The 23,833-nt window shown below is 48.8% G+C and overlaps 1 protein-coding gene across 1 annotated transcript in view; it reads left to right on the top strand.

Annotated features, from left to right (window-relative positions):
• Positions 1-1,832: 1,832 nt before the first annotated feature.
• The window catches only part of IFFO2 (intermediate filament family orphan 2), a 41,612-nt gene continuing 19,611 nt past the window's right edge, over positions 1,833-23,833 (top strand). The window contains exon 1 of the mRNA XM_073570301.1: positions 1,833-2,463. Coding sequence (XP_073426402.1) covers positions 1,907-2,463 — 557 coding nt within the window. The 5' untranslated portion in view covers positions 1,833-1,906. The remainder of the gene's footprint in view (positions 2,464-23,833) is intronic.

The raw sequence follows: 23,833 nt of genomic DNA, 5'->3' as shown, positions 1-23,833 counted from the left end.
GCAGTCCCGTATACAGTGCCTTGCGAAAGTATTCGACCCCCTGGAATTTTTCAACCTTTTCCCACATATCATGCTTCAAACATAAAGATACTAAATGTAAATTTTTGGTGAAGAATCAACAACAAGTGGAACACAATTGTGAAGTTGAAATAAATTTATTGGTTATTTTAAATTTTTTTGGAAATTCAAAAACTGAAAAGTGGGGCGTGCAATATTATTCGTCCCCTTTACTTTCAGTGCAGCAAACTCACTCCAGAAGTTCATTGTGGATCTCTGAATGATCCAATGTTGTCCCCTATAGATGATACAATATACTGTAAATGTTGCAGCCCCTATAGATTACATACATACTGTATCATGCAGTCCCCTGTAGATTACATCCTCTATACAGTCACTTGAAGCTCCTATAGATGATACTCACCTATACTGTGTATGTTGCAGCCCCTATATATTACATTCCCTATATGGTATCTTGCAGTCACCTCTGTATATTACATACATATGCTATATCTTGAAGTCCCTTATAGATGACATTTAATATACAGTATATTGTTACCTATAGAGTACATCCTATATTGTATGTTGCAGCCCCTATATATTACATTTCCTATGCAGTATCTTGCAGTATTTTACATACATATGCTATATCTTGAAGTCCCTTATAGATGACATTTAATATACAGTATATTGTTACCTATAGAGTACATCCTATATTGTATGTTGCAGCCCCTATATATTACATTTCCTATGCAGTATCTTGCAGTATTTTACATACATGTGCTATATCTTGAAGTCCACTATAGATGTCTCTCAATACACTGTATTTTGCAGTAACCTATAGATTACACTCATATTGTGTGTTGCAGCATCTATAGATCATTACATCTTCCAATACTTTATGTTGCAACCCCTGTAGATGGTATTCCCCTGTACCGCAGACCTCTACAGCTTACATCCAACAGACTGAATGTCAAAGTCCCCTATAGATTACATACACTATACTGTATGTTGCAGCCCCTACAGATTACAGCCCTTATAATGTATGCTACAGCCCCTATAGATTACAGTTTACTATACTGTATCTTGCAGCCTCTATATATTACATTCCTTATACAGTATCTGGCAATCACCTAAATTTTACATACATGTGCTATATCTTGAAGTCCCCTATAGATGACATTCAATGTACTGTGTATTGCAGTCACCTATAGATTACACACTGTATTGTATGCTGCAGCCCCTATAGATTACATCTTCCTGTACTTTGTTTTGCAGCCCCTGTAGATGATACCCTCCTATACTGCGGCCCGCTGTAGCTTACATCCACTAGACTTAATGTCACCGTCCCCTATAGACTACACACACTGTACTGTATCTTGCAGCTCCTATAGATTACAGCTTACCATACTGCTTGTTGCAGCCCCTGTACACACTGTACTGTATCCTGCAGCCCCTATATTGTATGTTTCAGGCTATATCGATGACAGCCCCTATAATATATACTGCAGCCCCATTAGTAGACACCCCCCATACTGTATCCTGCAGCCCCTATATTGTATGTTGCAGCCTATATCGATGACAGCCCCGATAATATATGCTGCAGCCCCCATTAGCAAACACCCCCCCATACTGTATCCTGCAGCTCCTATAGGTTACAGCCCCTATAATGTATGTTGCAGCCTATATGAATGACAGCCCCCTATAGATTACACCCCACCCTCTGCTCCTCATCCTCCCCATGAGTCGGGCTGTCCTCTGCCGGCAGGTGCTGATGTCACCCGGCAGGGGGCGGACGCTCTGCGCTATAGGGCGTGCCTGGCATCGGAGGCGTCTGTACAAAGCGCAGGATCCGCCGCCCGCCGCTCGCCATGGCCGTGCCTTATGCCGCATCCGCATAGGAGCCTCGATGAGCGGCAGGATGATGAACTCGTCCGTGTTCGGGGACATGATGCGGGAGCTGGAGCCGCCCCTGTCGCCGGCCGCAGCCTCCCCTCCGGGGGCAGCCGTCACCCTGGCGCTGCGCAATGACCTGGGCTCCAACATCCACGTCCTGAAGACCCTGAACGTGCGGTTCCGCTGCTTCCTGGCCAAAGTGCACGAGCTGGAGCGGCGGAACCGGCTGCTGGAGAAACAGCTGCAACAGCAGTACTCCCAGCAACAGGAGCGCCGCCTGCAGCAGCGCAAGAGCTTCTACCGGGAGCAGGGGGTCCAGACCGAGCCCCTCAACGCCAACCAGCTGCCCAATGCCAACCAGCTCCGCTACAGCCGCCTGCCGGGCACCATCTGGAGCTACACCCACGTGCGGCGCACCGGCGGCGGCCTGGAGACCCTGCAGGGGCCGGGGGTCACCTGGACTCATCCGGACGGGGTGGGGGTCCAGATAGACACCATCACCCCCGAGATCCGCGCCCTGTACAACGTGCTGGCCAAGGTGAAGAGGGAGCGGGACGAGTACCGGAGAAAGTAAGTGCCCCCATTACTGGCCAGGTGGGCTCCCCGCTGCGGGGGTCCCGGGCGACCCGCCGCACATGGCTAGGTGGATGCTGTCAGTATGGAGGAGCAGGTGTGTGTATGAGGCAATGTGGGGGCTACGGATGATCCAGAGGCCACAATCTCATCCGGCCTGTGGGTTATGTGTAATGGGGGCATGGTCCGGCCTGTGGGGTATGTGTAATGGGGGCATGGTCCGGCCTGTGGGGTATATGTAATGGGGGCATGGTCCGGCCTGTGGGGTATATGTAATGGGGGCATGGCCCGGCCTGTGGGGTATGTGTAATGGGGGCATGGCCCGGCCTGTGGGGTATGTGTAATGGGGGCATGGCCCGGCCTGTGGGGTATGTGTAATGGGGGCATGGTCCGGCCTGTGGGGTATGTGTAATGGGGGCATGGTCCGGCCTGTGGGGTATGTGTAATGGGGGCATGGTCCGGCCTGTGGGGTATGTGTAATGGGGGCATGGCCCGGCCTGTGGGGTATGTGTAATGGGGGCATGGTCCGGCCTGTGGGGTATGTGTAATGGGGGCATGGTCCGGCCTGTGGGGTATGTGTAATGGGGGCATGGTCCGGCCTGTGGGGTATGTGTAATGGGGGCATGGTCCGGCCTGTGGGGTATGTGTAATGGGGGCATGGTCCGGCCTGTGGGGTATGTGTAATGGGGGCATGGTCCGGCCTGTGGGGTATGTGTAATGGGGGCATGGCCCGGCCTGTGGGGTATGTGTAATGGGGGCATGGCCCGGCCTGTGGGGTATGTGTAATGGGGGCATGGCCCGGCCTGTGGGGTATGTGTAATGGGGGCATGGTCCGGCCTGTGGGGTATGTGTATGGGGGGCATGGCCCGGCCTGTGGGGTATGTGTATGGGGGGCATGGCCCGGCCTGTGGGGTGTGTGTAATGGGGGCATGGCCCGGCCTGTGGGGTGTGTGTAATGGGGGCATGGCCCGGCCTGTGGGGTGTGTGTAATGGGGGCATGGCCCGGCCTGTGGGGTGTGTGTAATGGGGGCATGGCCCGGCCTGTGGGGTGTGTGTAATGGGGGCATGGCCCGGCCTGTGGGGTGTGTGTAATGGGGGCATGGCCCGGCCTGTGGGGTATGTGTAATGGGGGGCATGGCGCGGCCTGTGGGGTATGTGTAATGGGGGGCATGGCGCGGCCTGTGGGGTATGTGTAATGGGGGCATGGCGCGGCCTGTGGGGTATGTGTAATGGGGGCATGGTCCGGCCTGTGGGGTATGTGTAATGGGGGCATGGTCCGGCCTGTGGGGTATGTGTAATGGGGGCATGGTCCGGCCTGTGGGGTATGTGTAATGGGGGCATGGTCCGGCCTGTGGGGTATGTGTAATGGGGGCATGGCCCGGCCTGTGGGGTATGTGTAATGGGGGCATGGCCCGGCCTGTGGGGTATGTGTAATGGGGGCATGGCGCGGCCTGTGGGGTATGTGTAATGGGGGCATGGTCCGGCCTGTGGGGTATGTGTAATGGGGGCATGGTCCGGCCTGTGGGGTATGTGTAATGGGGGCATGGTCCGGCCTGTGGGGTATGTGTAATGGGGGCATGGCCCGGCCTGTGGGGTATGTGTAATGGGGGCATGGTCCGGCCTGTGGGGTATGTGTAATGGGGGCATGGTCCGGCCTGTGGGGTATGTGTAATGGGGGCATGGTCCGGCCTGTGGGGTATGTGTAATGGGGGCATGGTCCGGCCTGTGGGGTATGTGTAATGGGGGCATGGTCCGGCCTGTGTTATTGGTTGTCACCTGGATAGTGGCGGTGTTATATAGGGGAGTGTGGCGGTATGTAGGCTCTATGGCGGAGTATTATGTGGATGCTGTTACTTTTGCACTATAGGCTGTAATATATAGGGAGTGTTGTGTTATATAGGGGCGGGTGGGGTATCTGGACTCTGTTGCTTAAGCGCTATATGCTGGTGTTATATAGGGGGTGTGGCGGTATTATGTCGGCATCCTATGGAGATATTAAATGGGTTGAAGCTTCAAAAACTTAAAAAAAAAAAAAAAAAGTGAGGGGGTCCAACAAGACCAGCCTGTACCCCCTGCATAGTGGGGGCAGACACAGTAGAGGGCCCCTGTACATTAACAATATGTGGGGCCCCCTGTGGATCTGGATGTTGCCCCACTGCTGTAGTGTCTTCTCCTTGCTGCCCATATGGAGGTGGGTACAGGATTGTGCAGTGTGGACCCGGGCTTGATGCATTGGCCGCAGTCTGAGACCCCGATCCTCCTCTGACGAGATGATCCCACATCTGGAATAATGGTCTGTTACACACAGGTCCTCGTTCACATGGCGTCCGATCCGTCCTGATGCGTTGTAGCCACTGTGTGGCTTGTGCTCGGCTTTCCCAGGAGCCTCCTGGCGCTGTGCACTCGGCTATTCCTGGATCTTCTCCTGGAAATATTCGGATTCTGCGGTAGCTCCTCGTTCTGGGTTTACAGCTCAGCTGCTGTTTCCACGCTTCTCTGTGGATTTGTTAACCCTTCCTGGCCTGATATTGTTTGCCATTGCCAGGGACATGTAATCTGCTTTAGACTAAAAGCGACGGTGTAGATAAATGGGACGACCCCTCTGCTGGGTTCTGGGCACAACGCTGCACCCCAGGAATGTACAGGAAACGTCTCCCACTCTCCTGACTCATATCCTGCATCCCGGGAGGTCTCTGCTGCTGTTGTGGGACTATTGGGGGTTTCCAGGCTAGTGGCTGGATAGCGTGGACTGGGTTGGGTTTGGATAGTGGGTGCCCCTCCTGCGGAGTTGGTTTGTACTGTACTTGGCCCGGGGAGGTCGTTGTCCCAGAGGGCAGAGGTGGTCAGAGGCTTTGAAGTTTGAGTTAAAGTTCAGGCAGTTAGTTTATGTAATCCCTGAAGTGCGGTGGTGGAATAAGTGCCCCCCATAAACCTTCAGCTGATGCGGCCTCTCAGGTGTAACATGTACCATGACCCACAGTTGGCATTGGTTGCCCATTCTGGCCCCTATGGCCATAAGACCGGTGTCATTGTGCTGCGTTACACAGGGGACGCTGATGTCAGTAGGTGTCCATGTAAAGCTCAGTCTGTTGGCACTAATGGGGGTCACGATTGGCAGTGCTTCTTCCCCCCCCCTTATCACTGGAGGCTCTATTGGAGGTTGTAGAAGGGGTCATCCAGAGGCCTCATAGTCCTAGCAGGGGGCAACGCCTCTGTTTGGGCCCCGGATTGGGGGTTGATGGCCTCTCCTCATGTTGTGGCTTCAGGATAAAAGAGACTTAATCCCTTGTGCAAACAGCAGAGTCACTGACAGCTCCAGGATTACCACCATCATGAGGCCGATCACACTGCTGGCTCCGCTCTGGAGGCTTGCCATGAACAGGACGGATCCATCTCTGGTTCTGACTTCTCCAGTACCTGGGTCATTGCCCACTTTTCCTCATGTCCTGCCTGGTTCATAAATCTGAATTGGGGCCTCAGAATCCATAATATAATATTTCCTGCCTCGCTTCTGCCTCTGCTCAATGTCTGCGTCTCGTCCTGCATAATCCATAAAGGTAACCTGACCGCGGCGATGTGACCTTGGAGTGAAGGGAAGGTCGTGATGTTGTGGATTATATAGGACAAGACGTGGACGGTGCGATCAGCAGAACCAGACTGCGAAATCTAAAGAGTTGGTATATAGGTATGTGTGCGTCCTCTGACCGTGGTGTGGAGGCGATGACATGGCGTCTGCAGACGTGCACCGACCAGTCCTGTATCACGTGCGCTGTATTAATCCCGTCTGCTGACACATGTGGGAGATTTCTGCACGGTGCTGTATAAACGTCGTAATAATCCGAGCGCAGGATGAAGCCTCGTGAATAAGTGGCGCATGTATCGGGTGACATTTGGGGGCGGTTTATTAATGGATCCTGACCGACTGTTTTGTAAGAAGAAATGTTATAAATTTGTTGCTCCAAAAAAACCTGCAACACTTCTAAGTCACATTTCATGAATCTGTTTAAAAATATCTGGATAAGGTCAAGTTATTAAGGGCAAATCAAGGTGCCCTAAAGAACCACAAATACCAAAGCTGCTAATAAAGGGAAAATGACACTGGAAAAGTGGAGAAAAGTCTGAGTAATCGGGGCCTCGGTCTTAGAACTTCTTAATATCCAAGGGTTGAAATATTAAAATATTGTGCTGCTCTCGTGGGGCGCCCCTTTTGGCTTTGCCCTCCTGCACATATTTTTGGGTGTCATTGAATCCCTCTAATAGGTGCCATATTGGAGGATAGAGTTTTGCTTTCTATTTCCCACCAAGACTCCTCTAATAACTGAGAAATGCTGTGAGATCTGGAGAGGCCGTATCCGTAACCCGCTGTAACCAATTCTGCCATGAACTTCTGGGGAGAGATGTCCTCTCCAGAACACAAGGATTTCTGACTTTTGGAGAATCGTGGGATAAAGAGCAACAGTGATGGGAACTGGATGCGGAGTGAGGAGTTTAAGGAATCGCCAGGCGCTGCGCTTGTTATCACAGAATTTGCTATAATTTGGCTCCACGAAGTGTTAGGGTATGTTTCCACTGTCCGGATTCCTTCAGTATTTGCTGCGGATTGGATGCTGCGTACATCCATAGCATCCAATCCGCAGCGTCCAGATGTTATAGCATAGTGGAGGGATTTTATGAAATCCCGTCTCCACTATGCATGCAGGGACGCCTCCGGCGGCCCTGCGTAACCAGACATGCGGCGCGTCTTTATAGACCGCAGCATGTCTATTTATCTTGCGGAGACGCTCAGTCTCCACAAGATAAAAAACCCAGTCTATGGATACGATGCGGTATCACCGTGCGTACAACAGGGGGCGGCGCTTTGGACGGAGCGGAGTTTATGCTCCGTCCAAGGCGCTGCCAGTACGCAGCGTGGACACATACCCTAAATATAAAATCGATCCTGTTTAATCAAGCAGCATAAGAGCTTAATTTATCAGCCCTGATAAAACCTGAGAAGTCTGAGATTACATCTACCAGAATCTGACACACAATACAGGGTCCCAATAATCCAGCCATACATGAAAGCTGCCAACCCCAATAGTGATGACCCCCCCCCCCCCCAGTGCCTTCCATCTGAGACACTCGTCTGCATCCCCTGTTCATTCAGGCAGGTCAGTTTTCCCGTAGAAACCAATGTTGGCCAGGTATACGGAGCAGCAGGCCAAGTGTATTCTCGCCCCAATCCTGCACCCTGCCCCTGGCCTTTTGTGGCTGTTCTGCTACTGTTTTCTAGCTGCAGAATTTCACGTACGGTTGCGATGAGTTCGGTACAGATGCCTGAACAGGTATATGGAAAGTTTCTATGGAAAAATATCAGAGCTGCATGTAAGGACCCCACAGTCAGACTCCGGGGGGATTCTTGGCACTTGTTGGGCCGATGCTGCACAATCTCCATATTTGATCACAGCTGTGTCACTTTCTGACCTCAGTGTCTGAGTTGTCCTGTTAATGCTGCACTGCCTCTGCCTGACTCAATCAGCTGACAGCAGAGAACAATAGCTGTGCCGATGACAGGATCTGTACTTTGTCCTGCACAGGGGGGAAAGGCGCAGCAATCAATACTTCCTGCACTGACAATGATCCATATACAGAGAAGGATTTACACACATGAACCCTACAAAAATATTCAGCTTCATTCCCTAAAGGTAAATCTGAATACAAAATGTCAGTTATCTGTTGGTGTAACTGAAAAACACAGCTGAGGGTTTGTTACAATGTATAAAGTGTAGACCATCCTCAAAGATCTGATCTCTGCAGCACAAATCTCTCCTGACCGAACTGTCAACTATTTCCTTCTGTAATACATGAAGTGGTAAGAATTTGTCTTGTCCTCATCTGTGGATTGCATGTACAGTGGGTACGGAAAGTATTCAGACCCCTTTAAATTTCTCACTGTTGCATTTCAACCATTTGGTAAATTCAAAAGTTCATTTTTTTCTCACTAATGTACACTCTGCACCCCATCTTGATGGGGAAAAAAACAGAAATTGTAGACATTTTTGCAAATTAGTAAAAAAGAAAAAACGAAATATCACATGGTCATAAGTATTCAGACCCTTTGCTCAGACACTCATGTTTAGTCACATGCTGTCCATTTCCTTGTGATCCTCCTTGAGATGGTTCGACTCCTTCATTGGAGTCCAGCTGTGTTTAATTAAACTGATAGGACTTGATTTGTAAAGGCACACACCTGTCTATGTAAGACCTCACAGCTCACAGTGCATGTCAGACCAAATGAGAATCATGAGGTCAAAGGAACTGGCCAAGGAGCTCAGACAGAATTGTGGCAAGGCATAGATCTGGACAAGGTTACAAAAGAATTTCTGCAGTACTCAAGGTTCCTAAGAGCACAGTGGCCTCCATAATCCTTAAGTGGAAGAAGTTTGGGACCAGCAGAAGTCTTCCTAGAGCTGGCCGTCCAGCCAAACTAGGCAATCGTGGGAGAAGAGCCTTGGTGAGAGAGGTAAAGAAGAACCCCAAGATCACTGTGGCTGAGCTCCACAGATGCAGAAGGGAGATGGGAGAAAGTTCCACAAAGTCAACTATCACTGCAGCCCTCCACCAGTCGGGCCTTTTATGGCAGAGTGGCCCAAATTGAGCCTCTCCTCAGTGCCAGACTTATGAATGCCTGCATAGTTTGCTAAAAAACATATGAAGGACTTAGACTATCAGAAATAACATTCTCTGGTCTGATGAGACGAAGATAGATCTTTTTGGTGATAATTCTAAGTGGTATGTGTGGAGAAAACCAGGCACTGATCATCACCCGCCCAATACAATCCCAACAGTGAAACATGGTGGTGGCAGCATCATGCTATGGAGTGTTATTCAGCTGCAGGGACATGCGACTGGTTGTAATTGAAAGAAACATGAATGCGGCCAAGTACAGAGATATCCTGGATGAAAACCCCTTCCAGAGTGCTCTGGACCTCAGACTTGGCCGAAGGTTCACCTTCCAACAAGACAATGACCCTAAGCACACAGCTAAAATAACAAAGGAGTGGCTTCGGAACGGGCAGCACGGTGGCTCAGTGGTTAGCGCTGCAGCCTTGCAGCGCTGGGGTCCTGGGTTCGAATCCGACCAAGGACAACATCTGCAAGGAGTTTGTATGTTCTCCCCGTGTTTGCGTGGGTTTCCTCCGGGTACTCCGGTTTCCTCCCACACTCCAAAGACATACTGATAGGGAATTTAGATTGTGAGCCCTATTGGGGACAGTGATGAAAATGTGTGTAAAGCGCTGCGGAATATGTTAGCGCTATATAAAAATAAAGATTATTTAAAGATTATTTAAACTCTGACTATTCTTGACAGGCCCAGCCAGAGTCCTGACCTAAACCCAATTGAGCATCTCTGGAGAGACCTGAAAATGGCTGTCCACCAACGATCACCATCCAACCTGATGGAACTGGAGAGGATCTGCAAGGAAAAATGGCAGAGGTTCCCCAAATCCAGGTGTCAAAAACTTGCTGCATCATTCCCAAGACTCATGGCTGTACTAGCTCAAAAGGGTGCTTCTACTCAATACTGAGCAGAGGGTCTGAATACTTATGACCATGTGATATTTCAGTTTTTCTTTTTTAATAAATTGGCAATTTCTACATTTGTGTTTTGTTTTTTTTTTGTTTTTTTTCTTTTCCAGTCAAGATGGGGTGCAGAGTGTACATTAATGAGGAAAAAATGAGCTTTTTTGAGTTTATCAAATGGCTGCAATGAAACAGAATGAAAAATTTAAAGGGGTCTGAATACTCTCCGTACCCACTGTACATTCTGTATGATGGAAGAAGAGAACTGCCTCAATTGTGATCACATAGAAAATTACATTACTGATCCTGAGTTACATCATGTATTATACCCCAGAGCTGCACTCAAAATGACCTCACCATAGAAACGGACCAACAATCCATTCTGCTGCCTGTTATTGGGACTGGATCGTAGACTGCGGACAGACAACTCCTAGGTTATTTCTTGCATTAGATTACTATACAGCCCCTGCGTTACACTTCCCAGAATGCAAAGCTCTGTGCAGTGACTAGTGGGTAGTGCTGGCAGATTTCAGCTCTGAAGTGATGTATTATACAGCTGATCTTTTTCTGCCTCTGTACATGTAATCTCTGTAGGTTGCTGAAGAGTGATGCCAGAATTGCTGACTGTCTCCCTTATTTTTGGAGGATGTCCTTGTCTGTGCCCACTCTCTGCCCCCTCTGCCTTTGGCACCAGAGTTCTGTTGATTTTTGAGACCTTTTATTCACGTGTTGGTCGTGTGGATGATGATGATTTCTCAGTTGTTCCTCTCTGGCTGATGTGAGAGGTTTATTGGGCTTTCCGCAGCCGTTAAATCTCCCTTCCCTGTAATTTAGCTGCAGGGACTCGCTGTAAAGCTGCTGATCCAGGGCTGGACCTTACATGGGGCTGCTCCACGCCTGTAAATGCCGTCAGACGATCACTCCCATTCACATCATTCCCCACTGCTCCGTGAGAACGGACTTATACATCTGTCCGGATCTCTCTTCTATCTACTGCGATGCTGTGGAACTACAGGGCCCAGCATACCTCGACACTGCAGCTGGGGGTTGTAGTGTCACTGCTTGTGGCCTTGTGTGCTGTGGGGATGTCACCTCTGCCCTGTCCTCAGGTGGAGGCGTATACAGGTATATGCAGAGTTGTGAAAGTAACCCCGTGGGATCTATAATGTGGGGTGCAGTCACTTCATACAGATCCAGCTGTAAAGACTCCTCCGAAAATACAAATCTCCAGAATTGGCATATGGCAAGGAATGCTGGGAGATTTCAGTTGTGAAGCTGCAGAATTATGAATGCAGCTGAGGTCTCTCGACTGATACATTGTAAGAAAACAGCAGTTTTGTGCAGCTCATGGTTTACTCAGGGAAGAGACCTTGATTTTTGACTGCTCACTATTTTCAGTGTTTGCTGTCAGTGAATGAGAACAATCGTGTTTCTATTCAGAGGCAGCAATCCTGTATGTAGCGAGTTCTGCTCCCGAGAGCACATGGTTCAGTCTGTACTCTAGTAAGGAACCTTTGCACCCATTTGTCAGTGGAGACTCAGGCTGGCGATGCTCAGGTTACTGCCTCTGAAACTGGAGATGAGTTCCCATTCACTGACAGCAAGCGCATCCTGAAAATGGGGAGGAATCGAAAGATGAAATCTATTAATTGCTGAAATTCTCATGAATGAATCCACACAAACCCCAATCCTCTGTGCTCCTGTCTATATTGGTGATCTGAGGATATGCAGCTCTGGCCAAAATGAAGAGACCACTGCAAAATTTTCAGTTTGTCTGATTTTTCTCCTTTATAGGTATATTTTTGAGTATAGTGTAAATTGCTCTTTTATTCTATAAACCACTGACAACATGTCTCCGAATTTCCAAGCACTAAATCTTGTATTTATTTTCAGAAAATGAGAAATGGTCACAATAACCAAAAAATGCAGTGCTTGCAGACCTCAAATAATGCTAAGAAAACAAGTTCATAATCATTTAGAATCAACAATACTAATGTTTTAACTCTGGAAGAGTTCAGAAATCAATATTTTGTGGAATAACCATGATTTTTAATCACATCTTTCATGCGTCTTGGCATGCTTTCCACCAGTCTTTCACACTGCTTTTGGGTGACCTTCTGCCACTCCTGGTACAAAAATGTAAGCAGTTCTTTGTTTGATGGCTTGTGACTATCCATCTTCCTCTTGATTACATTTCAGAGGTTTTCAGTGGGGTTCAGGTCTGGAGATTGGGCTGGCCATGACAGGGATTTGATGTGGTGGTCCTTCATCCACACATTAATTGACCTAGCTGTGTGACATGGCGGATTGCTCTGCTGGGAAAAACAGTCCTCAGAGTTGGGGAACATTGCCTGAGCAGAAGGAGTCAACTCTTTCCAGGATAACCTTGTATGCAGCTTGATTCATACGTCTTTTGCAAGGATTAACCTGCCCAATTCCAGCCTTGCTGAAGCATCCCCAGATCATCACCGATCCTCCACCAAATTTAAGTGGGTGCAAGACACTGGCTTGATCGCCTCTCCAGGTCTCCATCTAACTATTAGACGACCAAGTGTTGGGCAGAGCTGAAAATTAGAATCATCAGAGATTGCCCTACTCCAGTCCTCTATGGTCCAATCCTTATAGTCTTTGGCAAACTTCAGCCTGGCGTTCCTTTGCTTCTCATTGATGAAAGGCTTTTTTCCACCTTTACATGACTTAAGCCCTGCCTCTAGGAGCCTGTTACGAACTGTTCTTGCCATGCACTTCACCCCAGCTGCCATTTGCCAAGCCTTTTGTAGGTCACTTGATGTCATCCTGTAGCTGCTGAGTGACATTCGAATAAGATGACTGTTATCCCGGTCAGTGGAGAGTCGTTTTCGCCCTCTGCCGTTCTGTAGCTTTGTTGTTAACAATGTCTGCTGCTTGACCTTGTTGTAATGGACTGCCATCTTAGAAATTTTAAGGATGGAGGCAACATGACACTCACTGTATCCCTCTGCTAGTAAAGCCAGAATTGAGCCAATCTTTTCCTCACTCAAGACTTTTCTTTTCAACTCCTTTCCCATGGTTATTTTTTCATTCCTATTACTTTTGGGATATTACTAGCACTTGTTTTGCCATCCAGCTTGTCCTATTGCAAGAGGATTGCGAACACCACAGCAGGGTTTTTTATACTTTCCTTGGTTAAATAAGATTTGGTTCAGGTGATCACCTAATCAGAAGCACATTAAGTAGAATGAGGTGTACTCTGGTTGGAATTCAACTGACACTGGAATGGAATGGCTGTCAGACATGTAGGGAAGCTGATTTTTATAAAACTGTGCAGTGGTCTCTTAATTTTTTGCTAGTCCTGTATATGTATCTGTCGGCTGCGCTCGCCCTGCGTCCCCCTCACCCTGTACCATAGCTGGGGGAGATGCTATCATCAGTGATGACCGTTCCTGGGATATCTGCGGAGCGGTCAACCCGGGGTTCCACCCATTGTACTCAGCTGGTCTTTATCGCTGTATTGTCCATCCACCTCCTAAATAAATGTTATGACAGACTATCAATGGAGGCAACTGCAGGGCGGCACCTCCCGAACTGCAGGATGGAGAGTAATCCAGTGCTGCTTGTTAAAGGACATTTTCCTTTTAAATACAAATATCCATATCCTTCAAGGGAATGTCTGTATCCCCCACAACCACCATTTGTTTTGTCTTCAGGGATCCAATATTCTGCAATGATTACCAGTTAAATCTCCATGATGACATTGGGACTGTCTGCGGTCACCACTAGAGGGAGCTCAGCAGCCAACTCTGTACAGATAGAGTGGCATGTAACCAACCTGCTGTCCAGGGTCCACATGCGACCTGTGATTCTGATCAGTGTGGCCCCCAACTCTGTAAACACTGATTGGTGAATGTTCCTGCAAACCGAAAAAGAGCCGCGTCCACCATGAGCAAAAGGATCCAAAGTCCCGTGTTTGTATAAAATCATCAACTTGTTTTCTTCCAGTCCCGGATTTGCTTGTCCTGACAGTGACGCCCCATGTCTGCAGTAAGATCCTGAGCGCCCCCTACTGGGGACTGGGTGACCGCAGTTAATAGAAGACTGCTGACTTTAATGACTGCACTTTTCTGCACACCGCAGGTTATTCCGTGTGCATAAAAAATAATCTGGGCAGCACATGTTGGCACGGGAGGACGTGCTGCCGAGGACACTGATTTTTAAGCAATCTATTCACCTGACAAACCAGCTTTACGCTTGTCGTGATTCACATCCTCTTAGACGGGCAATAATCTGGTAACAAGCGTTCCTAGGGGTCCCTGGTGCCGCACTTTAGGCCAGTGTAAATGCACCTTAAGACTGCGCAGGGGATTTGGCGCTCTATATCAGGAAAGACCTGTAAGAAACTAGTAAATGTGGTGACTATAAACCCAACAGCGGACGAGACTCCGGGACTTGAGAAATGTCGCATTGCGAGACCCTGAACAGGTTGAGCAGGTGACTGACGTCCTCTGTCCCCAACCCCCCCATAGCTGACGGGTGTGATTTATTACTGTGACGTGAAGGGAAACCGTCCCTGACCGCTCCAGGGTGTAAACTACAGAGACGGGTGAGAGGTGGAGACCCGACAGCTCAGGCCGTGGTCACACAGCATAAAGTCACCTCCATATTGTGAGCAGTCTGTGACCAGCGGCTGCATTGACATCACACACTCTATTTTAGGGGACGATTTGGTTGCATAAACTGAAAAGTATCGAAGCCCAGATCAGGACTGTGGTGTCCTGTATATTCACAATCGACACTTGTGATGAGATCTGTAGCCGCTGTCTGAATCCCAAAGACTTACCATGTAGCCAATAGTTCGACTGTCCTGTGCGGCCCGTGAGGTTTTCCGATCTTACATCTGTTGTGTCTGCTGATCCGTAACTCCCATAGAAGTGAATGGAGAATTGCTACATGAGCGCCACCAGTTCTTTATTTATAAACTCCACCAGGATGTGGATGAGCGGTGTGATGAGACTCCGGAGACCTCTGTGAGGATGCAACAAATGTCCTAGATGGGAGCCCCCTTAACTGCTCTGCCATTAGTCGCGCCTCGCACTGCATCATATGTAGAGAAGTGTCGCTGAGCGACTCTAGATGCTGCCTCGATCTCCTGTCGCCTCGGCTTTATCTTGTCGGAGCAGAGTCGCCTGGAGATTAACGTCCCACTGAATATTGGCGCAGACGTGGCTGTTATTGCTCCTGTAAATGGTGCAATCAGAGCGACACAATCAGCGATTACATTGTGGAAGTCTGATTATTCCAACGTATCACTTTACTTTTTCTTAATGGCTTTCAGCTCTATCTCGAACCATGGTGACTCGATGGATGAATTTCCTATAGGAAGATGGAACTTGTGCAGCCTAGATAGGTCCACCAGGATCTTCTCAGTCGTTATCTTGATAGTATCAAGCTATCGGGTTGCAGGTCTTCCTCTTTGCCTTGCTCCTTCTATTATTCCGGCTGTAATGTCCTTCTTCAGTGATTGCTTTCTTTGTATGATGTGTGCACAGGTCGTAGCTTGGTGATCCTTGCTTCCAGTGACGTGTCTGGCTTGACTTGTTCTTCTCGCCCTCCATGGTATTGATAGCATCCTTCTCCAGCACTACACTTCAAAACTGTTGTTTCCTTTTCTCTTTTGTTTTGCATCATTCTGTTGTCACAGATGTATCCCTTATTGTTTAGCGATGGACCGTACGCGACCAGTGATGTTACATCAGGGCATGGCTTCACGTCCCCCAGCTGTCATTGTGAGGCATGATGAAGGAATGCCGGGATGTGAACTACGTGGGTGCTGACAAGCTTTTGCTTGTGGATGACGACGCGATTACTGGATATCGGGGGGTGTCTGCACACGTCTCTGCACCCACAAGTCGGCAGCCTTGAACGCTTAGAGTAACCGTCGTTTTAATGTTGATTTCATAAATCTCTTGAACATTTGAAAATAAGAAACTTTTTTTTAGTATCTTATTTGAGAAATCTTTATCCTTCAGGGCTGATATTTAATTTTCAAAACACTCAATTTACAGGTAAAATCTGTATTCAGTGCAGGTGGATTGTTTCATTCCTATGAGGAGCGAAGACAGCTGGTGCAATTCTATGTAGAAGGAAGGAGCTACAGATGGCTCCTCCCCTTCCTTTGTGCATAGAATCTTATCCGCACCAACTGTCATCTTGGTAATGTAACAATCAGTCTTCACTGAATACAGATTTTACCTGTAAATCGAGGATTTTAAATATTCAGACCTGAAGTAGAAAGGTGTAGATTTCTGTGATCGGATGTGTTACATAGTTTTTCACGTGTACTGTAGATTTATGAAGTAAAAGCGTAACACTCCCGTTACACTGCAATAACTGGTTGCTGGGACTCAAGACTGTCAGCTCTGATGCGGCCGTGTGGTATTCTGGGTCGCGGCTCATTGTGGCTGCGCATCCTCCGCAGCGTCCAGGGGTCACATCTGCCGTCTGCAGTGATCGCTCGGGACTATACCTGTACTTTACATGTACCGTGCAGCCTCCTTCTTTGCTTCTATGAAAGTTTCTTGTGCAGTTTCGCCTCTGGGTCATTTCCTTATTCTGGGGATTGTATTTGAGGCCAATGCCCCTGAAATGTCCGAACATCCTGATCTAAGTAAACAGGGCTGAGCGAAGTCCTGCGGCGAGGGGCTGCCTTGCTCTGCTACTTAGGGGTCACAGAAGAGGGTCCCCCAACCCCCAGTGTATATCTGCAGTGTGGCGTCGTTTCCGGCTTCTCTCCCTTGTGCACATGTTGTGTATGTGCGGTTTCCAGCAGCTGCTACCATGGACTATCCCCCGTCGCTGTAAATCTTATCCCCCATTAATGCATCCCTTCTATGGATGCATCGCCTGGTGCGACCCTCCCGTGCCTGTCCTGACCCTCGTTACGGCCGGAGTTGCTGATCTGGGGTAATTAATAACTAATTGGCCTGTGTTCCTTTCTTCTCGAGTCCTGACATTGTTTTTGGACCTGGCACGGAGCCCCCTCTGTGTATTAAGGCGGTGGCGGCGGTGAGATTGCAGCATTGCAGAGTGACATGGGCTGTGTCAGCGCGATTGTCAGGAATTAGCAGTCAGGTCAGAGCGTCTTAAAGCTGCAGTGCCACCGCGGGTGGGAGACACCCTGGTATTTGTTGACTACTGTTTGCCCCTGTACACAAACGTTTATGATCGCCATGGCGATGTCATCGGTGGGTGACAGATCACCATCTTGCTCTGCCCCATTGAGTCTTCTGAATGCCGAGAATCGCAGACTTTCTCCTTTCTGTGCATTTCTGGCTGAACTTTAGGCCCTTTGTCTTGTGGAATTTGCCTTCCCTTTACTTGCCGGATTCCCAGACAGATCTGGTGTCGGGGGGCCTGATATTCGCTGTGGCTCCGTCCCCCACCATCCCGGGGCCAGAAGCGGTGACCCCGAGTGGGCGTACCTATGTATGGGGTGTGGTGGGGCCTGGATACCTGCCCTTGAAAAACATCCGACTTATGTGACTGCCGCATTCTGACGACTTGTTGGTTTGTTTTCACTTGATTATCTTCTTTCTTTTTGTAGAAATCAAAGCTCTGAATGAATCTACATCTGCAATATCTCTAGGGGATGTGTACGTGCGGCCTCAAAGGGTTATTCTTAAAACTTGTCCCCAGGGTTATCGATGGATGATCGCTGGGCCTGACTGATTAAAACCTCCACCAATCAGGAGATGCGCGGTGAATGCAGTGATGGCGACCGCTGCTCTATTTACTAGCGGACCCCATTCTCGTGATTGGTGTGGGGTCTACGTGAGACCCTCGGCTAATGTTATGCTTGGCTTTCATAGCGCCATCATATTCCAAAGTGCTTTATGTGCTTAATCATCACTGTCCCCATCGGGGCTCTCAATCTAAATTCCCTATCAGGATGTCGGCGGAGAACATAGTAACTCCTCACAGATGTTTTTTGGTGGGATTTGAGCACAGGACGCCAGCACTGCATGGAGTGCTAACCACTGAGCCACCCTGTTGCCTTTGACACTCACTTATTTGTCTTGCAGATATGCAATGAATAGATTTGTCTATGACCACATATATAATATGCCTCCTATGTGGCTGATCACAATGGATCCTGCAAGTCCTCATGATTCGCTTCCACTAGGCTTCTATCAGATATTTCCATGGGTGGGGGAGGGTGTTCATGTTTTTGAGTCATAAGGCATACAAATTTGTCAGCTGAACCTTCAATGTTGTCACATGGTGATCACATCATGCTGCAAGTGTTACTGGGACACAATGATTCTTAACGGGAATGACCCTTTGTAGGACTTGCGGTGCTCCTCCTCTGCTAGCTCTTTTTCTCACTTTTTTTAACTTGGTTTCATTAGGATATGGCGGTGATATGTGCATTGATTACAGGGAGTCTGAGGTGGCCTGAACTCCACCTCCTGTCTCCTCATTGGTTGCCTGCTGCTCTTCCATGCTTTACACTGCAGCTCTGCTAGGTCGGATTGGCTGCTGTGTATAAGCACCATCGCTGCAGAACCAGAATGACTTCTGCTTACAGATTAATGGGGAGGAGGCATTATTCACAGATTAGCAGACAGTCACAATATCATGTGTTGTCCATTGCTGTAGATGGGAAGTCAATGTCTGTCTGGCAGCAGCTCTCATAAAGCAAACCAGAGCGGCCCCTTGTATGTGGGAACCGGCCAAGATGGCTGCAGCTGAACCAAGGTGTAAGTCAGATCAACAACAATGCGTCTGATAAGAGCCGGATACATTGTCAGGAAGTGATCAGACGTCCGGTGACTCCAGGATGATGATCGCAAGGTCTCTGTATGATCCCGATGTGATCACTCGTCTCCTGACAGCAAGAATCCTGGAGAGCCATCAGTAGCCGTCACTTTCCATAAGGACACGGTCAGTATTCCCATCAGTAGGTGATAATACAGAAGTTACTATTGTACTTTCCCTCTGGTTGTTCCTCTCCCAGTTACAAATAAAATACTGACCGAATAGTGAAGGTGTGAACATGGCCTAAGCCACCGATCTGTGCCACCAGGGGCTCAGTTTATTCCGCCGGCAGCTGCTCTTCGTGTCATGCGCCGTGATCGGTCCAGCACTAACTGGATGTTTGTGGGATGTGATCTCAACCAAGGAATAGATGTAAGTGTTGCGTTACATGAGCAACTGCAGCTTTCTGTCTGTTGTGGAACTACAACTCCCAGGTTTCTGCCCCCCCCCCCACTTCAGCATTATTTGCACGTTGTGAGATATTTACATCTAGTAATTTCCTTTGTGGAGGCAATAGATTACCGTAGTTGTGTGGATTCTTCCATCAGTCCTTCTGTGCTGATACATTGGTGCTTTTTCCCTGCACACCTTGTATCAGTCTGGAGTGCAGGGTGTTGTCTGAGGATTGGCCAGACTAGATGCAGTGTAGCAGCCTCCTACCAGACATGGCCCCATCTCTTCCCTCAGGGGTTGTTCTAGTTGCACCCAAGACTTTTTTTATTCATCAATTCTTAACAATGGATAAGTTAAAATGTATGAAACTCTGATGTCATCTGGTTTCTGCCGACTCCCATAGACTTTAATGGTCTCCTCCACAAACACGAGGCTAGGACATGCGCTCAGTGTCGAGGACCGGAGACTCTGATCCACTTTTTGGGTACAGATAATTCAGACTCTGCACGACTTTGTCACATGGATGTGTGAGTGTATACAAAATGGTGCCATTCACTGACAGCAAGCAGAGATCTTGGAGATCATGAATAGAAACCCAAACCTGCTGAACGCTGCATTATACAAGAACCCGAATATCACCGCAGATCCCGGAGCCGCTTCCCTCGATCCCTTGCCCTTTAATCTCCCGCTGACAGCCGAGCGTGCAGCTGGATTTGGAGGAAATTAATGGTCTCCCCAGATGAGGCAGGTGGGGGAGGCTTGGATTTTTTTGATCCTCCTGTCTTTTCTTTTCTTTTTATTAGTGATCATAAATGAAGCTTTTGTCGTATGGCTAGGGGGCACCTTTGTTCAGTCCTTTTGTAGTGTACATGTAATATCATGTTTGAGGGGCCGCTCCTCCAACAGAGGGAATAGAAACCTTGGGGGGAAATGTGCTTATTTTTAATCAACCCGTTCACTGGTGGTCTGAAGAGAATTCATCCCCAGGCCAGTCTTGATCTGTTGCGTGCGAAGGATCCCACCATGGTGGCCATTTAGCTAAGGGGGGCTCCATATATCAGAGTCCACCCCATAAATGCAGGTTCATCCCGGCTCCTGATTCTTCTCTTATGGAAAGTCTGGATGACAACCCGTCTAAAAGTGATGATGGCCACGTGGGTTGTCACCCAACTTTCTTACACCCTGAAAGAAGGGGGTGACGTGAGGCCTTGCGTTCCTGGGGTGGTTTGCTCCTTTTGCTGATGGCTCGGAGTTAGTTAAGCTCCTCAGCTTTGCTCTAAATCTGTTTGTTTCCGGATAGTTTTGGCTCTTTCTGCCGTTGCCCAGAGATCAGTTTCGTGAGTTGGACACTGGCACATTGTGCTGCTGGGTATGAGGCCGGGGGGACGAAGATCCAGAGGGTCCTGCAGCATCGGACCGGTGCACCTTCCACTAATGGCTTTACTCAAAGACAAACCGTTATTGATCAGGAGAGCTGCAGCCCCCATCATCAGTGCTGCATTATTCATGGGGTTCGGCTGAGGCACCGAGCGCCTGCGTATAATGTCCGGACCTCGCTGCACTCATCTGCTCTAGTCACTTCCAGAGCTGCATCTTTAATCTTCCACTATTGGGCTTCCTCTGAAGCAGCAGGGGTTGTCATAGTCCAGTCACATCCGAAGCCTCGAACTGTGGTCTTGTCACCTTCCACCGGTGACGTCCCTGCTCTCGGATTATCCCAATAGTTGATTGCTCCATAAAGTAACATGATCTGCTCCAAACACTTAGCGATAATCGCTGCTCAATTACTTATATTTCAATTTAGCAGAAAGTTGGTAGACTGCCTGCGGGCGAGGAGAGGCGGCAGGACGTGTCTGCACACACCCCAATACTTGTAGAAGTCAGAGACTCATGGCGGCGCTGACATCAGATCCTGTAGCCGATTATAGGACTATAGATTATATAGGGAATTTAATTTCTTGAAAGAGTATTTTAACATGCAGATTTCTACCAGTAACAGTGCCTCTGCAGGCTGTGCCTGGTATGGCAGCTGGGCTTTGTGGTGCTCTGGTGTCCTTTAGTGCAGTCTTGTCTGATGAATGCAGATCTGTGTTTTGGCAGCCTTGTTGCCAGGCAGCTCTCTGTACACCGCACGCGGAGGAGCTGGACAATGTACCGTCACTGTACGTAGACCAGAGCCGCTGACATCATGTGCTTCCCTGGATCCCACATATAGAAAGCAGCCAGCTGCATATTTGTGGATCCACCTCATGGAACATCGTGTGGAAAAATCGCCCGAACATTTCCATATCTGACGCTCCGGCATGATGCTTTATGGCTGTGATCGGCTCCCTGTATTCTGCCATTTCCCCTACTTCCCACCTTTTTACAGCCGCAATTGCTATGGAATTGTTTTATAAAACGTCCCTGGAAATAAAGCTGAATCCTTGTACGATTAATGTTTTTTGCTTATGTATTTTCATCTTGCTGTCATGAAATTCACATTTAGTACTACCTTCAGCCCATCCTGCTCGCAGCTGATAAACTCACAATGCATCATTTATGTCTCTGGCATATTCCGCTGCGCAGTAGGGATCAGCACTCCTATCAGCTCCTGCCTATTGGGTGCCATAATTCAGATTCTCCAGTAGCTAGTGAGCCTGTTACTTCTCTGACCCACTGTAACGCACCTTCAGCTGTGAGAGCATGCCTAGTGTGCAGCCCAGATTCTGACAGATCTCGGGGCGAGTCTCCCTACACAGTGGGGGTCTGTATGTATCCCCAGAGCTGATGGTGACCTCCGCACAGGGGTGTTACACCTGATCAAGCTCACAATAGCAGAACATTTCAGATGTGGAGGAAATGACTGGTGGCTGTGCATCGATAGATTGGGAGGAAGTGGTTTCTGCAGGGGGGAGGGGTTGTCGTACCCTCGCCATCAGAATGAGAGATTGCTACCAAAGTTCTGTCTTCTAGAGATTAGTCATCAGAAAAACTCTAAGATTTGTTGTACACTTTCATGCAAGATCTCTGCTTGCTGGTATTGACCAGGAGCCATCATTGCTTATATCAAGAGGCTAAAGAACCTACATGAGACCGAAGGCTTCGCACAGCTGATGATGCGTTGGTCATATCCAGTGGGGCAATCCTCTAAAACAGGGTGCGTAATGTTCCCTAGGGGCCATAAGAGACAGTGACTGTTGTGGAGGCTTTAGCAATAGGCTGAAATGAGTTCTGCTCAATATTAATATATTGTATGAGCAGTATATTGAGCAGAAATAAATATGCTGACAGCCCCCTATATGCAGCGTGGGCCCTCACATGGCCCCCTATATGCAGCGTGGGCCCTCACATGGCCCCCTATATGCAGCGTGGGCCCTCACATGGCCCCCTATATGCAGCGTGGGCCCTCACATGGCCCCCTATATGCAGCGTGGGCCCCCACATGGCCCCCTATATGCAGCGTGGGCCCCCACATGGCCCCCTATATGCAGCGTGGGCCCCCACATGGCCCCCTATATGCAGCGTGGGCCCCCACATGGCCCCCTATATGCAGCGTGGGCCCCCACATGGCCCCCTATATGCAGCGTGGGCCCCCACATGGCCCCCTATATGCAGTGTGGGCCCCCACATGGCCCTCTCGTCCACCATTGTATTCACTGCGGTCTGCATCCTCAGGATACAGCTGGTGGTGGTATTGCAGGAGGGCACGGTGCAGCCGTGGGGCAGTTTTCAGCCCTTCAGCTGTCTCAGTCCGTGGGTTGAATGTGGCCCCCTGCCGCACTTTGCCCAGGTCTGCTCTAGACTATTGCTTATTACCTGGACTGATGCATTATTCTCAATCTTTGAATGTAAATATTGATTGTTCCTATTCTCTGAAAGCAAGCGGAGAAGGTAAGTTGTGTGACTGATGGCGAGATACCAAATGTGATATCTGCCGGTGGCGCTTGTAGCAGACGTCATGCTGCAGGAATTGTAATGCTGAGTGACAGGTCAGATCACAGGGGGGGGTGTTAATATCTGTGCCCAGAGGAAACCGCCATTGGGAAACTATGGGTGACCATTACGGACAGTGCGACCTGGAGCCAGTGCTGATCGGGAATACTCCGCCGCGCTCTGACATCACCGGGGTGTGTTACATTGGGTGCGACCGACACCTTGTCAGCTACAAATCCCTGTAAATCTCCTCAGCTCTCGGCACAGACAAACTTTGAAGTCGTGTGTAAACCCCTATTCATTCCGTCCTCCTTAATGGATTACATCATTTGTCTCCATTATCCCCGAGCTTTGTGTTATAATGACACTGAAGTGGAGAGTAAATCTGTATGGACAAGTATTAGGAGTACTGCATGCTCAATTCAACTGAATGTGCATGTACGTTCAATTGGATGGAGAGAGAAAGCCGCTGTTACCCTCCTCAGATGGAGGCACAAAATGATTGAGTGATGTCCAATCTTTCTTGCCACTGGGGCGCCCAACATGTAAGAGAATAGGAGGGTTCAGGCCCCATGGCGGGCACTTTACCCCATGACAAATTGAGTCTTTTGCTCCCTATAGTTACATTTTGTGGTTGTGGGATGTGGCTGGGATAGCACCAGCTGTCTGGTAAATATCCTGAGGCAGGAATGTGAGCAGATTC

Source organism: Dendrobates tinctorius, unplaced genomic scaffold, assembly GCF_039654945.1.
Source record: "Dendrobates tinctorius isolate UK_male_01 unplaced genomic scaffold, ASM3965494v1 ptg000028l, whole genome shotgun sequence".
Lineage (NCBI taxonomy): Eukaryota > Metazoa > Chordata > Amphibia > Anura > Dendrobatidae > Dendrobates > Dendrobates tinctorius.
Note: the sequence above shows the minus strand (reverse complement) of the source record. Positions and strands in the feature narration are given on the sequence as shown.